The sequence below is a fragment of the Myotis nattereri genome (assembly GCF_964212035.1).
Source record: "Myotis nattereri genome assembly, chromosome: 2".
Lineage (NCBI taxonomy): Eukaryota > Metazoa > Chordata > Mammalia > Chiroptera > Vespertilionidae > Myotis > Myotis nattereri.
This window is the reverse complement of record NC_138076.1, coordinates 105549791-105568206: the sequence shown is the minus strand read 5'-3', so window position 1 is coordinate 105568206 and position 18416 is coordinate 105549791. Positions and strand designations below refer to the sequence as shown.

Genomic DNA, 18416 nt, shown 5'->3' with positions numbered 1-18416 from the left:
AATATGTCATCAGGCTTCTGGCAGCTTCTGTTGTTTAATTCCATGTTATAAAGGTGGCATGATGGACTATGATTGGTTAAAATCCTGTTTACTGTCTGGCTTTAGACTGGTATCTTTTTTCTTTTTTTGTTTTTACTAGAGTCAACTTGGTAATCTATACAGGAAACATGCCCATATACTGGGAAGACTTGCTTCATGTTGTGATTATCAGCATCAGTTTTGCAAAAGCACCCAACAAAAGGCTCCATGCATATAATATCCTAGACTAGAAATTATAACTAAAAAACAAAAACAAAAATCTTGTAATTTATCAACCTACTAGAGGCCCGGTGCATGAAATTCGTGCATGGCAGGGAGACGATCCTGCACCCTCTCCAATCCGGGACCCCTCAGGGGATGTCCGACTGCCGGTTTAGGCCCAACCAGTATGGGCCTAAACCAGTATGGGCCTAAACCGGCAGTCCGACATCCCTCTCACAATCTGGGACCACTGACTCCTAACTGCTCACCTGCCTGCCTGCCTGATCGCCCCTAACTGCCCCCCCTGCTGGCCAGGTCACCCCCAAATGCCCCCCCTGCTGCCCAGGTCACCCCCAAATGCCCCCCCTGCTGGCCTAGTAGCCCCCAACTGCCCCCCCCTCGCTGGCCTGGTCACCCCTAACTGCCCCCCCGCCCCCCCACAGGCCTGGCCGCCCCACGCAGCCTTTCGGTCGTCTGTTCGGTTGCAATGGTCGCTTAGGTTTTATATATATAGATGTGCATCCGACTTTTGATTACACACACACACACACACACACACACACACACACACTGACATAACTTTCAATAAAAATAAAAGGGATGAGATCCAGTTAGAGGTCTTCCTTGAGAGAAAACACAACAAATGCATGTTCTGGATAAAGCTTCAGCAAGATTAGGTGGAAACTCAAGCATTTTGGCTTCTCCTGAGTTCTGGAGAAGCCTATCCAGGCAAACCAAGCCACTGAGGCTGGTTGGGGGCTCACAGCTCTTATCAAGCATGAGATCAGATCTGGCCAAAGGTACAAAGAAAGTAGTTTCCTAACCCACCAGCCTTACTCCAGGCAACAAGACACCAAAAGTATCCCTATTCTACTGATGCTTGGTTTGTGGGCCTTTCCAGATAAAACTGGCAGCCACTTTTAGATAAGGAATCACTATTTAGAAGCTTTGGGAGAAGTATGGGGGTTCTTTGTGGCCTCACTAAGACTTAGTTTTAGGAAGACTTAATTCTGATCTTCAAATCCCACAATGGAAACCAATAGAATTGCCAAAAAAATAACATAACTATAAACTAAAATATAAATATTGAGAATCGAGAAGAGGGAGAAAGAAGGCAATGTAAATTAACTAAATCCTCATCTTTTATATTAGAATCAATGAAATTATCTTAAGGTGATAAATTTTGGAAACCAATGTATAAGCACATTATATAGAGTTACCTCCATAATTTTTAGTAATAATACAGGGAAGTAGAATAAGAACTAACCAAGAATGATTAAAAGAGGTTGTTCCTGAAGATGGATGGGGTATCTCTTGTTTTTAATCACACTATCGATTTCTTACCACCTGCAAGTATTGATACAAACTTTCATGAAAAGCAAATATTTTCAAGTAAACAGACAACAATAATATCAATTACAAAATCTACCATTTACTTACCATAATACATTTATCTCTTTCTTAACAAGTAATAATTCTCACTTCTACATGCAGAATACAAACTAAAACAGGTGAATTGAAAGTTGAAAACTAAACCACAACAGGTAAGAGTAGCAGAGAAACAAATGATTCCTTCTCCCTTTAAAAGCCACATTTGTATATACTACCTATGACATCCTATATAATAAAAGCCTAATATGCAAATTGTTTGACCAGGGGTTCAAGTGCTCGCTATGATGTGCGCTGACCACGAGGGTGCAGCAAGGAACATGGTGGGCGTTGGTGACACAGTGCTGGCAGCGGGTGGCAGTGGAGGCACTGCCAGCCCTGATGGGCCCTGATGAGAGCAGAACTGCGGCGGGATGGTGGAGCAAGTGAGCAGGCGGCACCAGGCCAAGGTGGGTGTTAGTGGGGACCAGGCCAAAGCAGGTGTGAGTGGGGGCCTGATCGCCTCACCAATCACCCTGCAGATGGTGACCAGCAGGTGGCAGGGCCGCCACCCGGCTTCCAGGCACTGAGGGAGCCGGGGGGGGGGGGCGGGGGGGGGGAGAGGGGGGAAGGCCTGGCCCCGATCAATCGTCTCACAGGCGGGATGGTGGAGCAGGTAAGGGGGCAGCACCAGGCGATGGCAGGGTTCCAGGCAGGGCTGCAGGGCTGCAAGGCTGGGGGCACAAGCTGGGGTCCAATCCCTGCAGGTTACCCCAAGGGACCCCACCTGTTCATGAATTTGTGCACTGGGCCTTAAACACTCAACATCACCATGAAAAAGTGACTTGCACAATAAGCCTCTGAATTTTCTTTTATGTATTATATGAATATACAGGAATAAAAAGATGACTTGCCTCATGAATAGTCTGAAAATGAGGGGCTGCAAAGTAATAACTGACATATGGCTTCTTTTCAATGATGCTTCTTCATCACAATGTTAACAAAGTTCAAATAAACACTCATTTTTCTTTTTTATGAAGAGGAATTTGAATAATTTCTGTGACTTCAGTTTTCATGTGAGATATCTACAGTGTATTCTTACCATTAATAAATAAAATGCCTCACAGACTCCTGAATGGAGATACTTCTATTCTTCATGGCATGCAGATTGAGGCATCAAAAGAAAAGAAAGAATATGTTTTTCTTTATTGAGACAAATATCTTGATAATATACTTTCACTATCTGGGTAAAACCAGAAGCAGTGAATATTGGTATAGAAAACTGATAGTATCATCCTGGTTATTTGGCCAGAGGGGCTCACTTACCTTAGATTTGCACTGATCATATTTTTAAATGCTTTTATTAAAAACTTAGCTGTCTTAGTCCATTTTTAATAAAAGTATTTACTACTTTGCAGTCCATAACAGAAATACCGCAGACTGGGTGTTTACAAACAACAGAAATTTATTTCTCACAGTTCTGGGAGCTCGGAAGTCTGAGATCAGGGTGCAGCATGGTTGGTTCCTGGTGAGAGCCCTCTTCCTGGTTGCAGAGGGCCATCTTCTCACTGTCCACACATGGTAGAAGGGGCAGGGACCTCTCTCAAGCCTCTTTATAAGGACACTAATCCTATTCATCAGGTTCTGCTCTCATTACCTAATCACCTCCCAGAGGTTCCTCCTGTTAAAACCATCACCTTATGCATTAGGCATTGGGCTTTCAACATAAGTATTTTGAGGGAACACAAGCATTCAATCCATATCAATAGCTATTCCTAAATAGCAAATTTCATTTCCACATCTCAACTGCTACTTGCAAATATGACATAGTGAATTTTCAGACATTTGTTTCAATTTTATGCCACCCTTTAAATACCACACTATCTTAATATGTGTTACATAAAGGAAAATAGTGGAAGGAATTACTGCATATATGGGGGTGAACTACGGAGCTGAAAACAGCTTTTGTATCTTTTTCGGAAATCATGTGGTTTTGAAACAGGATGAGTATTTTATGTAAAGGAGAAATTACAGGATAGATTCCAAGATGGCTGAAGAGTAGCTGGAAGTTGTGCCCACTTGCTCCCAGCCCCAAATCAGATTTATAGCTAAATTACAGAGCAACCAACCTGAAAAACCAATTGAAATATTATAACCAAGGCTTTACAGAAGAAGCCACATAGAGACAGATAAGCAGGGTGGAGAAGTGGAAAGGGAATAAAATATAGTAAAATCAGAGGCATGGAAATGGAATAGACTGACCATTTTCAGAGGGAAGGGGGTGGGGGAGCGGGAAGGGATTAAACAAAGATTTTATATGCATACTAGAGGCTCAGTGCATGAATTCGTGCATGGTTGGGGTCCAGCCAGCCACTCTGATCAAGGCGATAGGGCTGGCTGGGAGGGGGGCGGGGGGGGGAACGACTCGGGAGGTTGGCCAGCCGGCCCTGCCCCCTGGTCGAACTCCTGGTCAAACTCCCCGTCGAGGGGACAATTTGCATATTAGCCTCTTTTTTATATAGGATATACATTACCTATAGACAGACAATAGGGTGGAGAAGGTCTGGGGTGGGGCACGGTGGGTGGAGGGGGGCAATGGAGAGAAAAAAGAGGGACATTTGTAATGCTCTCAACAATAAAGTTTTTTTTAAGTATATAAAAGAAGCAGTCGGAAATAAAGAATACATCTGATATCAAGAATACACTAGAAGGAATAAAATAAAAAATAGGTTGGCCATGGCCTGTGTTTCTCAGTGATTAGGGAATTGGACTGCACACCAAAGGGTTGAGGGTATGATTCCCAGTTAAGGGCACTACCTGGGTTGTGTGTTTGCTTCCCATTTCCAGTCAGGGAGAGTGCAGGAGGCAGCCAATCAATGCGTCTCTCTCACATCGATGTTTCTCTCTCGCTCTCTCTCCTTCCCTCCCTCCCTTCCACTCCTTCTAAAAAGCAATGGAAAACGTATCCTCAGGTGAGGATTAACAACAACAACAATAAAAGAGTAGGTTGAATGAAGCAGAGAATTGAATCAGTGATTTGGAAGATAATGTAGAAAAAAAAAACAAGCAATCAGAGCATCTAAAAGAAAATGAATTTAAAAGAATGTGCATTGAGAGAACCAAGATGGCGGCATAAGGTACAGACCTGTGTGTGCTGTCTCCCACAACAACATCGAGACTACCAACTATAAAAGAAACAGCTGTCATTCAGAACCATGGGAAAGCTGGCCCAGTGGAAGCTCTACAACTGGAAGGAAAGAAAGAAGAGCATTGAGACTGAGTAGGTTGTGCAGAGGCTCCAAGAACGGAGGTACGGAATCACGCACCAGGCTGGCTGCAACTGGATGCGCGGTTTTTTTCAACCAGAAGGGGAGGCGGACTATCAAATCCACTGAGCATGGTTGGGGCGGGATACTAAGCTCCCCAACCCCTATGGGGAGAAGCGGGACGGCCTTGCAATGACCTGTAGAGCGAGAGTGGCTGTCTCGCGGAACTGCTCGCCGGCACTCAGGGGAGCAAGTCGCTGAGTTGCGGAGAGGCGAGTAGAAGCAGAGACACCATTGCCCTTGGCCCCACCCTGGTGATTCCCCGGGACCCCACCCTACTCAAATTACATCCTCAACCAAGCTGTGCTAGTGACACAAAGAGAACCACCTACGCTTTTGCAGCCCAGCCCAGCAGAATACAGATTTCAACTCCTCGTATACATAAGGGACACAATAAAGAAGCAGAATCAGGTTCGGAGGAAGCCAGAGCTGGACATGGCTGGGCTGGCGACGCAAACACACAGACAGGCCCACCAGATCCAGTATCACATGGGACGCTGAGTGACAGCAGACAGGCAGTCTGTGCACTTGGTAGAAAACGAAATCCAAACTCGAAATGGCCCCGGTGAGGTTGAATCGGCCCGGTGAGGTTGAAACGGCCCTGGTGAGGCTGGGACGGCCCCTGTGAGGCGGGGACAGCCTCTGTGAGGCTGGGATGGCCCCTGTGAGACTGAGACGGCCCCTGGGAAGCTGAGAAAAATACCACATGAACTCACTCATTTATGGATAATAAGAGCCATTATAGACTGATGAACAAAAATGGATACAGAGGCAGAGCAGCATTGAGCAGAATGTCAAACTACAGTGGGAACCCTGGGGAGGGTTGGGGAGAGTAGGAGATCAACCGAAAGACTTATATGCATGCATATGAGAATAACTAATGGACACAAGACCCTGGGGGGTAGGGGAAGCCGGGGGAATGTCAAGGGGGAGAAAAAAGGAGACATTTGTAATACTCTTTGTAATACTTTAAGAAATAATAAAAAAAAGGACAGAGTCCTTGCCCTCAAAATAAATAAATAAATAAATAAATAAATAAATAAATAAATAAAAGAATGTGCATTTTCTTTTAGCTGCTCTGATTGCTTGTTTGTTTTTTTTTTTTTAAGGGAACTTTGGGACAATGTGAACCATAACAACATCTGAATCATAGTAGTATCAAAAAGTGAGCAAGGAAGGAATAGAGAAACTGGTTGAAGAAATAATGTCAGAAAACTGCTGAAGGAAAAACAAGATGAACCCAAAGAGGCCAACACCAAGACACATCATAATTAAAATGGCAAAGGTTACAAAGAGAGAATCTTAAAAGCAGCAAGAGAGGCACAGTTACTTACAAGGGAGTCCAAAAGGCTGTCAGCTGATTTCTCAACAGAAATACTTCAGCCAGAAAGAACTGGATGAAGTCATGAAAAACAAGGACGTGAAACCAAGACCACTCTATTCAGCAATCCTATCATTTAAAATTGAAGGAAAACTGGGAAGGAAAATGGCGGAGGTATAAACAGACGTGTCCTGTGCCTTGTCCTGGAGCAGATAAGGGTGAGCAGCTGAAACGGGTAACATACAGCCGAATAAGCCGAGGATATTCAGCTGCGAGACAGTCTGCAGTTGGGAAAGACAGAGAACTCCCAGAAAAAAAAAGGACGGTTGGAGACTGCGGCTGAAACCTCTCCCGGTGTGCTACACTCTATTTCCATTGTTACTTTAGCATTATTTCTCTCTATCTCACCTTTGCCCTTAAGCCAAAACTCTCTTCCTCACTTTTCCCCTTTTGTTGTCCTGTTTCTCTTACCCTATTCCTGCTTTAGATTTTCCCTATTCCTTCTTTTTACCCACTGTCTAAATTTCACCCTACTTATATATCTAATTTCCAATCCCTTGCTCTAAATCCATATACACCTCTCTCTTATCTTTCTTCACTATCCAATTTTTTCTCTCTCTCTCACTGTCATTTTTCTACTGTTTGCTTGATTTTGAGTATACTGGGGTTTTTTTATGCTTGTTTGGGAGATTGTTTTATTTTTCATTTTCATTATTCTGGTTTGCTTATTTTTTCTTTCTCTGGTTATTTTTGTGCTTCTGTTTTCCCTTGCCTCGTTTGATATTAGTGGTTGTTTGTAGTCTGCATTAATCTCCAGGGATCTGCTGCTGGAATTCGTTGGGGTTAGTTGCCATTCCATTAGAGTTTTCTCCCCATACAAATAGCCTCTTCCCCACCTCTATTTCATTCTCTCTCTTACTTTTTTTTCCCTTTCTTCTCTCCCTTTTCCCAATCTCATTTCAGCACTCCTTTTTGTTTTTTCTTTTTCTCTTTTTTCTTCTTTATCCCCTAATTCTCTTCGCTCGGGTGGTCACCTTTATTTGGGGTTATTAATATCGTGAATACATTTATGTTCAGTGCCTTGTACGTTGTGCCTTGTTGTGTTGTATTTTGTGCCTTTAAATCAACACAGCAGAGAGAGAACTACATAACCAAACACCTGGAGAAGAGCGATCATGGTGAAACAAAGAACCAACCCACATATGAAAGAAAAACAGGCATCATCAGAAAAGGAAGTAAACGAAATGGAGGCAATGGAGGCAAGCAACCTGTCAGAGAAAGAATTCAGAGAAATGACCATAAGGTGGATGAAAAGAATGGAAGACAAATTCAACAATATGTGTAGGAACCAAGAGGAAATAAAGAAAACCCAAGAAGAAATGAAAAAGGACATCACTGCTATAAAGAACTCAATAGAAAGCATCAACAGTAGACTAGAAGAAGCAGAGGACCGCATCAGTGAGCTAGAAGACAAGGTAGGAAAAAATACCCAAACAGAACAGCTTCTAGAAAAAAATTAAAAAGCAGGAGGAGAGCCTAAGAGAACTCTGGGACAACACTAAATGAAACAACATCCGAATAATAGGGGTGCCAAAAGGAGAGGAAACTGAGCGAGGAATAGAAAACCTGTTTGAAAAAATAGTAACAGAAAATTTCCCTGATATAGGGAAGAAAAAACTCACACAAATCCAAGAAGCACACAGAGTCCCAAATAAAATGAACCCAAAGAGACCGATGCCAAGGCACATAATAATTAAATTGGCAAACACCAACGACAAAGCAAGAATCTTAAAAGCAGCCAGAGAGAGACAGAAAGTTACCTACAAAGGATCCCCCATCAGACTAGCGACCAATTTCTCAACAGAAACACATCAGGCAAGAAGGGAATGGAATGAAATATACAAAGTCATGCAAAGGAAGGGTCTGAATCCAAGAATACTGTACCCAGCGAGGCTATCAATCAAAATTGAGGGTCAAATCAGGAGCTTCACAGACAAAAATGGTCTACGGGAGTTTATTACAACCAAACCAGCAATGCAAGAACTGCTAAAGGGTCTGCTGTAAATGGAAAAAATAGGAAACAAAGAAGGAACGCAGCGGTAAAGAACAAAAATGGTGACTAACAAGTTTCTATCAATAATAACTTTAAATGTAAATGGATTAAATGCCCCAGTCAAAAGGCATAGGGTAACTGAGTGGATAAGAAAACATGACCCATATATCTGCTGTCTACAGGAAACCCCCCTCAGAAAAAAAGACACACACAGACTGATGGTGAAGGGATGGAAAAAGGTTTTTCAGGCCAAAGGAAGTGAAAAAAACGCCGGGGTAGCAATACTTATATCTGACAAATTAGATCTCAAAGTGAAGGACATAAAAAGAGATAAAGAAGGCCACTTCATAATACTAAAGGGAGCAGTCCAACAAGAAGAAATAACTCTGGTAAATATATATGCACCCAATATAGGAGCACCCATATACGTAAGAAATCTTCTGGAGGAGATCAAGGGAGAGATTGACAGCAATACAATCATAGTAGGGGACCTTAACACCCCATTATCACCACTGGACAAATCCTCTAAACAGAAACTCAGAAAAGAAACATCAATCCTAAATGACTCACTAGATCAGATGGAATTAATTGACATATTCAGAACATTTCACCCCAAAGCCACAGAATATACGTTCTCCTCAAGTGCACATTTGTCATCTTCAAAGATAGACCATATATTAGGTCACAGACAAAGTCTCTTCAAATTCAAGAAAATTGAAATCATATCAAGCATCTTCTCAGACCACAAAGGCATAAAACTGGAAATAAACTACAACAAAAACAATCCAGAAAAATCAAACACATGGAGACTAAATAGCATGCTATTAAACAATGACTGGGTTACCAGTGAGATCAAAGAAGAAATAAAAAACATCATGGCAACAAACGACAATGAAAACACAACAATCCAAAACCTATGGGACACAGCAAAAGCAGTCTTGAGAGGGAAGTTCAGAGCTCTACAAGCCTACTGCAAGAAACAAGAAACAATGAGAATAAATGACCTAACTCTACAACTCAAAGAGTTAGAAAGAGAGCAACAAGAAAAGCCCAGTGTAAGCAGAAGGAAGGAAATAATAGATAAGAGCAGAGATGAACGACATAGAGACCAAAAAAACAATACATAAGATCAACAAAACCAAGAGCTGGTTCTTTGAAAGGAAAAATAAGATTGATACACTTCTAGCCAGGCTCACCAGGAAACAAAGAGAGAGGACCCAAATAAACAAAATCAGAAATGAAAGAGGAGAAATAACAACAAACCCCATAGAAATACAAAGGATTGTTAGAAAATACTATGAACAACTCTACTCCAACACACTACACAACCTGGAGGAAATGGACATATTCCTAGAAAAATACAACCTTCCAAAACTTAATCAGGAAGAATCTAAAAATATCAACAGGCCAATAACTATGGAGGAAATCGAAGCAGTAATCAAAAAGCTCCCAGCAAACAAAAGCCCGGGGCCAGATGGCTTCACAGGGGAGTTTTACCAAACATTCAAGGAAGACCTAAAATCTATCCTCCTCAGACTATGTCAAATGATCCAAGAGGAAGGAACACTTCCTAGCTCATTTTATGAAGCCAACATCACTCTAATCCCAAAACCAGATAAATACAATGAAAGAGAATTATAGGCCAATATCCCTCATGAACATAGATGCCAAAATCCTCAACAAAATCCTAGCAAATCGGATCCAGCAGTACATCAAAAAGATCATACACCATGACCAAGTAGGATTTATCCCAGGGATGCAAGGATGGTACAATATCCGCAAATCAATAAGTGTGATACATCACATAAACAAATTGAGAGAAAAAAACCACATAGTCATATCAATTGATGCAGAAAAAGCATTTGACAAAATCCAACACCCTTTCTTCATAAAAACTCTCAGCAAGATAGGAATTGAGGGATCATACCTCAACATAATAAAAGCCATATATGACAAACCCACAGCCAACATCATAATCAATGGGCAAAAACTAAAACCATTCCCCCTAAAAACAGGAACAAGACAGGGATGCCCCTCTCAACACTCCTGTTCAACAGAGTACTGGAAGTACTAGCCGTTGCGATCAGACAAGAAGAAGAAATAAAAGGCATCCAGATTGGAAAAGAAGAAGTAAAACTGTCCTTATTTGCAGATGACATGATATTGTACATAGAGAACCCTAAAGACTCCATCAAAAAATTATTAGACTTAATAAATGAATTCGGCAATGTAGCAGGATACAAAATTAATGCTAAGAAATCCATGGCATTTCTTTACACCAATAGTGAACTTACAGAAAGTGAAACTACAGAAGCAATCCCATTTACCATTGCACCAAAAAAATTAAAATACCTAGGAATAAACTTAACTAAGGAGGTAAAAGACTTATATGCCAAAAACTACAGGACACTGAAAAAAGAGATAGAGGAAGACATAAACAGATGGAAGAACATACCGTGTTCATGGATTGGTAGAATCAACATCATCAAAATGTCCATACTACCCAAAGCAATCTATAGATTCAATGCAATCCCCATTAAATTACCAACAGCATATTTCACAAATCTAGAACGAACGTTCCAAAAATTCATCTGGAATAAAAAAAGACCCCGAATAGCTGCAGCAATCCTGAGACAGAAGAACAAAGTAGGTGGGATCTCAATACCAGATATCACACTGTATTACAAAGCCACTGTTCTTAAAACAGCTTGGTACTGGCACAAGAACAGACATATGGATCAATGGAATAGAATAGAGGCCCGAGAAATCGACCCAAACCACTATGCCCAATTAATATTCGACAAAGGAGGCAAGAGCATACAATGGAGTCAAGACAGTCTCTTCAATAAATGGTGTTGGGAAAATTGGACAGATACATGCAAAAAAATGAAACTAGACCACCAACTCACACCATACACAAAAATAAACTCAAAATGGATAAAAGACTTAAACGTAAGACGGGAAACCATAAAAATACTAGAGGAATCCACAGGCAGCGAAATTGCAAACATATGTCGAAGGAATTTCTTCTCTGATAATGCTCCTAGGGAAATGGAAACTAAAGAGAAAATAAACAAATGGGACTACATCAAAATAAAAAGCTTTTGCACACCAAAGGAAACCATCAACAAAACAACAAGAAGACCCACTACATGGGAGAACATATTTCCCAATGATACCACCGATAAGGGTTTAATTTCCAACATTTACAAGGGTCTCATGAAACTTAACAAAAGATAAACAATCCAATAAAAAAAATGGGCAACGGACCTAGATAGACACTTTTCAAAAGAGGACATACAGAAGGCCGAAAGACATATGAAAACATGCTCAAAGTCACTAATTATACGAGAGATGCAAATCAAAACGACAATGCGTTATCATCTCACACCTGTCAGAATGGCTATCATCAACAAACAAGTGTTGGAGAGGATGTGGAGAAAAAGGAACCCTTCTGCACTGGTGGTGGGAATGCAGACTGGTGTAGCCACTGTGGAGAACAGTATGGAGCTACCTCAAAAACTAAAAATGGAACTCCCATTTGACCCAGTGATCCCACTACTAGGAATATATCCCAAGAAACCAGAAACGCCCATGAGAAAGGATATATGCACCCCTATGTTCATAGCAGCACAATTCACCATAGCTAAGATTTGGAAACAACCTAAGTGCCCATCAGCAGATGAGTGGATTAGAAAACTGTGGTACATCTACACAATGGAATACTATGCTGCAGTAAAAAAAAAAAAAAAAAAAAAAAGGAACTCTTGCCTTTTGCAACAGTGTGGATGGAAATGGAGAGCATTATGCTAAGTGAAATAAGCCAGTCAGAGAAAGATAAATACCACATGATCTCACTCATTTGTGGATTATAGAGAACAACATAGACTGATGAAAAGGGGCAGATCCAAAGACTGAGAAACAGCGATCAGGCTATCAATCCCCAGAAGGAAAGTAGGGGAGGGCGGGGGTAAGGGGAAGAGATCAACAGAAGGACTTGTATACATGTATATAAGCCAAACCAATGGACATGGACAACAGGGGTATGGGATCGTGAGTGTGCGGGGCAGGGGGCCGGGGGAGGTTGGGGGTTAATGGGGGGGATGAGGACACATTTGTAATACCTTAACTAATAATAAAAATAAATAAATAAAAATAAAATTGAAGGAAAATTAAAGAACTTCCCAGACCAAAACAAAATAAAACAAAAAACAACAACAAAATGGCTAAAGGAGCTCATTATCACCAAATCAGTATCAAACAGTATTGCAAATAACGTTAAAAGAACTGCTTTAAGAAGAAGAAGAAATATATAGAGAGGAACATGATGATGATGACTCGAAAACATATAAAACTGCATTTTCAAAATCACAGAGTTGACATATATGCTGAAATGAAAATTCTAGATTTTTGTGACTACAAAACTGTGGATTAGTTCCCCAAAATTGAACCTCCCCCATCTCCTTTTTTGGTGATTGGGGTGGTCCTTGTATTGCTTATGCCCCATAACTCTCCATCAACTGGGACACACCTCTTTAACTTTTAAAATACACCATGATATCATGAAGAAAACTGACCTGATGTCTCCACACGGCAGTAGTGATAGGGGTTAATGCACACCTCTTTCTGCTTGGAGCCAAATGGGAACTCACAGCATTCCAGGGGCTTCAGCTCATGGTGAGATTGCAGATCAGGCCAACGCCACACTCGGCAATAAATAACGTGAGGCAAACCCTTGCGGTGGGACACCTGCAGCCGCCCATCTAAGGATCGAGGAATCGTAACACATTTGCTGGGCTGCCCTGGACAGCTGAGAGCCCTCTCCAGCTCATCCATGGCTCCTTTCTTCTTCTTTAGCTTCTTCACTAAAGAGTCTACTGCCTTCTCTGCCCACTTTTCCTCTTCATCTCCTTGCTTCCAGCCTAGCAGTCTCTTCACTGCTGGACTGGTGAAGGAGAAGAGAGAGCTGATGGGGGTGCTGGAGTGCATAAGAGGTTGACTGCAGGTGTCTGGTGAAAACAGGAACTGGACAGACAGCCCTTCAGTGCCTGCAGGCCTTAAGGGAAGTAAGCAGCAAGTAACTCTCTGGGGATGTCATAGATCTTCCTTTTCTTCTGGTAGTCATTGTGACAAATGCAGGTTGGGAAGCATGTTGACATTCTCCTGAGCCCTAGAATGGACTGGCAAACTCTGAAAAATAAGACAAGACTTCAGTTAACTTAATAACAATAATTTTCAGAAAAGGTTAAAGTTCAACATAAGGGAGAAATTCTCCAAATGTTTTAGACTTGAAAACTCAGTCATCTTAACTCTCTCCTCTCCTTTATTCCCTACTAGAGGCCTATTGCACGAAATTTGCACATGGGTAGGGTCCCTAGGCCTAGCCGGCAATCAGGGCCGATCAGGGCCTTCCAGCTGCTGGCCAGGGCCTTCCTTCCCCAGATGCTGGCTGCTGGCCGGAGCCTGTGCCGGGTGGCACCAGCAGGTGCAAGCAGTGGCTCTGGAGCCAGCAATGGGTGTGAGTGGGGCCATTGCCGACAGTGGGTGTGAACAGCTGCTTTGGCACTGGCAGTGGGTGTGAGTGGTAGCTCCAGCACCGTCAGCAGGTGCGAATACACATCAGGACCTCGGCACATGGGAGCAAAGAATTTTCAGTAACCACTAGAGGCTCGCCCTGATGACAGCGACTGGCACCTCATCTTGATCTGGCGCCCCCGCTCACCTGCTCCACCATCCTGCCAAGGTTGATGCCCACCATGTTCTGTGCTCTGCCACCTGCTGCCAATGCATGCCATTTCCGCACACGTCCCCTGGTGGTCATAGCAACCAGTTGTTCGATTGTTCCGTTGTTTGGTTGTTCCACCATTCTATTTGCATATTAGGGTTTTATATGTATAGATATTCAAGTTTTGGTATTTCTGCATTCAAAATTTCTATGAAAAATTGTTTTTGTGGCAATGTACATTTTATTAACTCTTTTTTTTCATTTAGTATTCTATTTATTATTTTTTTCTTTATTAAGGTATTACATATGTGTCCTTATCCCTCTATTGCCCCCCCCCCGCTCATGCCCTCAGCCCCCTAGTGTCTGTGTCCATTGCTTATGCTTATATGCATGCATACAAGTCCTTTGGTTGATCTCTCCCCCTCCCCTGCATCCTTCCCTGCTTTCCCTCTGAGTTTGACGGTCTGATAGATGCTTCTCTGTCTCTGGATCTGTTTTTGCAAATTTTGAAAATTTCTCTTCATTTACACCAATATCTGAGGCATAGCCCACCTCACTACTCACCTATATTACTGAGACAAGCTATAAAGTAGCTTTTCTCTTCTAATTCCAGCCATTTTTTCCCAAATACAATTTTTAATCCTCACCTGAGGATATGTTTATTAATTTTTAGAGAGCGGAAGGGAGAGAGAGGGAAACACACACACACACACACACACACACCAATGTGAGAGAGAAAAAAACATGGAGCGGCTGCCTGCCGTATGTGCCCTGACCAGGGATTGAACCTGACCTGGAATAGAACTCACAATCTTTTGTTGTACAGGACAATGCTCCAACAACTGAGCCACCCATCCAGGGCTAAATACAATTTTAATAGGTCATTTGCCTGCTTAAGAAATTACAGTTGCTTTTTGGTTTCCAAAATATAAACTTTTCTGCCTCGGTCTCTAGGGCCTCCAAAATCTTTCCTCAACATACTCATGCTTCTTCCTTTCTCATTTATAATTTGAACAAGTAATCCACCTCTGTTGTGGAATATATAAGTGAAAAAGGAAACAACTAGGATCACTAATAATCTCACCACTCATATGTTCTTCCAAACTATTTTATAGGACAGTGGTTCTCAAAGTGTGGCCCAAGGACCCCTTGAGTCCCAGAGTCCCTTTCATGGGAGTTACAAGGTCCTCTCTTTCTCAACTACATATCTGAGTCATTAGATTTTCTCATGTACTTCAACTCAAACAACATATCACAACAGACTGTATGCAAAAGTGAGTATGAGAATCCAAGTGTTATCCATCAAATCAGCCAATAAAGAGATTTGCAAAGATAGAAAGAAATAACATTCTTCTCACTATTTTTTTCAAAAAACATCATTTTTGGATAAAAAATATGTTGATGTTACTATATGATATGATATGAAAATAAAACTCAAAAGATACTATTTAAAATGGGTATGTTGTTGGTTGCTCAGTGACCATGCCTAAGCACTGGACAGTTAGAACCTGTGAATGATCCCTGAGTACTGCTTCTTGGTCAATGTGGCTAAGAAAAGCCTACATCACCTACCAAGCTGTACACAGCAATTAGTCCAGGAGTCAGGTAGCACTCATCCATTCTGGAAGGTCCCATTCCAGAAACATTCACCATGACAGAACATCATTGTTTCATTATTGTTTTGTTTTTAAATTTTCAACTTTATCAGTTTTGACCCTCTAATCCATGAGCAGCATAAATATACCTTGGTATCCCTTCTTTAAGAGTTTACTAACCAAATTTAGAACTTGAACACACTTGCCAATGGAATACTTAATTTCCTTAAAAGAATACTGCTTTCTTGATGACTTTTATAACACTTTTTGTCAGCAGTAATTAATACAACAATAAGTGCTATTTAAGTGTATAAACAGATCCATCTAGAAGATAGTTAGTTGCCTTATTATCAATATTGGCATATGTATATATCATGTCTTATTACTGTACTGATTTCTTAAAGAGAAACCAGGCTTAACATACACACATATAGATGTATATATTTTATTAATTTAAATTGTCCTCACTTAAAAACTAGTCTGTTATACCTATGTGTTACAAATGAGAGGGAATCACAAGCTTATATTGTAAGGTATAAATAACTACCTCATACACGTTCAAAGTTAGTGGCATGCAATTAATTGAATAAACATGGAATGGTATCATGAGTTCATACTCCGGGAAAGAGGCTTTTTTAGCTATGTTCAGAGATAACCTACAAATCTTTGAGAAGACAGTTTCCATTCACCAGTCTCCTAGTAAGTATCTTGTTAATGGTAGATATCTTCTGCCCAGAGTGCCAAAGGATGATGGTAGAGATGCATTTTTATAATAGGGGCTGTATTCAAGAGGGCCATGTGGGTTTTCAGGGCCTCTATGGACCTTTGAATTGTCTGCTTATTTAGGATGATTGTGTATATAGATTTTTCTAGGGAGACAGGCATAGGTATTTTTCTTCAAATTCTTTTTTTTTCTGTTACTTTTATTTATTTTAAAATTCTCTATTGTTTAAAGTATTACATATGTCTCCTTTTCCCTCTATTGACCTTTTCTCGGCCACTCCCACCCTCCCCCCCCCCCCGCCACTGCCCCGCACAAGCCCTCACACCCCTAGTGTCTGTGTCCATTGGTTATGCTTAAATGTATGCATATAAACCCTTTAATCTCTGACCACCCCCCATCCCCTGCCTTCCCTCTGAGGTTTGACGGTCTGTTTGATGCTTCTCTGTCACTGAATCTATTTTTGTTCATCAGTTTATGTTGTTCATTGTATTCCACTGCTGATGGGCACTTAGGCTGTTTCCAAATCTTAGCTATTGTAAATTGTGCTGCTATGAACATAGAGGTGCATATATCCTTTCTGATTAGTGTTTCTGATTTCTATTCCTAGAAGTGGGATCACTAGGTCAAATGGGAGTTCCATTTTTAACTTTTTGAGGAAACTCCATACTGTCTTCCACAGTGGCTTCACCAGTCTGCATTCCCACCAGCAGTGCAATGAGGGTTCCTTTTTCTCCACATCCTCACCAGCACTTGTTGTTTGTTGATTTGTTGATGATTGCCCTTTTGACAGGTGTGAGATCGTACCTCATTGTCGTTTTGATTTAACATCTCTCAAATGATTAGTGACTTTGAGCATGTTTTCATATGCCTCTTGGCCTTCTGTATGTCCACTTTCAAAAAGTGTCTATTTAAGTCCTTTGCCCATTTTTTGATTGAATTGTTTATCTTCCTTTTGTTAAGATGTATGACTTCCCTATGAATTTGGGAGATTAGACCCTTATCAAATATAAGATTGGAAAAATATGTTCTCCCATGCAGTGAGCTTTCTTGTTGTTTGGTTGATGGTTCCTTTTGCTGTGCAGAGACTTTTTATTTTGATGCAGTCCCACTTGTTTATTTTCTCCTTGGTTTCAACTGTTCTAGGAGCTGTATCAGTAAAAATATTGCTACAACAGATGTCTGATATGTTGCTGCCTTTGGATTCTTCTAAGATTTTTATGGTTTCCCATGTTACATTTAAGTCCTTTATCGATTTTGAGTTTATTTTTGTGTATGGTGTAAGTTGGTGGTCTATGTTCATTTTTTTTTTTTTTGCATGTACCTGTACAATTTTCCCAATACCATTTTTTGAAGAGACTGTCTTGACTCCATTGTATGCACTTGCCTCCTTTGTCAAATATTAATTGAGCATAATGGCTTGGGTCAATTTCTTTTTTTAATACAGATGAATTTTCGGAGAGTTTGTTCTAGGTCTGTGAAATGTACTCACACTCTCTCCCTCACTACCATCCTGCCAGCTGCCATCTTAACCTCTCGTCAAATTCTTAAAAGAACCTGTTAGCTCCAAAGTGTTTTTAAAGCCTCACTGAATTAGAAGAAATAGGAAAAGGGTAAAGTAAAAGAGAGAAGGGGAACAAGCTGAAGAAACTAAAAGGAGTAGCTGAATATTATAACGGACTAAATTGATTGCTAGAGAACTCTAGGAAGATTGCAGAGTATAAAGCACCAGGAATGTCTCTTCCCACCTAGAAAACACAATATAGCAGTCATGCAGAAAATGAGGAGCAAAAAGTATCAGGTATACATAAAACAAAAAGTAAAATGGCAGAAGTCCCTCTTTATCATTACTTTAAGCCTAAATGGATTATACTCTCCAACCAAAATAGAGATTGGCATAGTAGATTAAAAAACACGTGATTCAACTACATTTTTCCTACAAGTGACTCACTTTTGATCCAAAGACAGATTGAAAATGAAAGTGTACAAAAAGTTATTCCATGCAAACAGCAACCAAAAGAAAGCAGAAGTTATTATGCTAATATCAGATAAAATAGACTTTAAATA

At 41.0% G+C, this 18416-nt stretch overlaps 1 protein-coding gene across 1 annotated transcript in view; it reads right to left on the bottom strand.

The window, feature by feature from the left end:
• SMAD9 (SMAD family member 9) overlaps positions 1-13297 on the bottom strand; it is a gene marked incomplete at both ends in the record, with an annotated part of 79990 nt that extends 66693 nt beyond the window's left edge. Inside the window, one exon of the mRNA XM_081083509.1 lies at positions 12886-13297. Within this exon, the coding sequence (XP_080939635.1) occupies positions 12886-13297 (412 nt within the window). The remainder of the gene's footprint in view (positions 1-12885) is intronic.
• Between the last annotated feature and the right edge of the window lie 5119 nt (positions 13298-18416).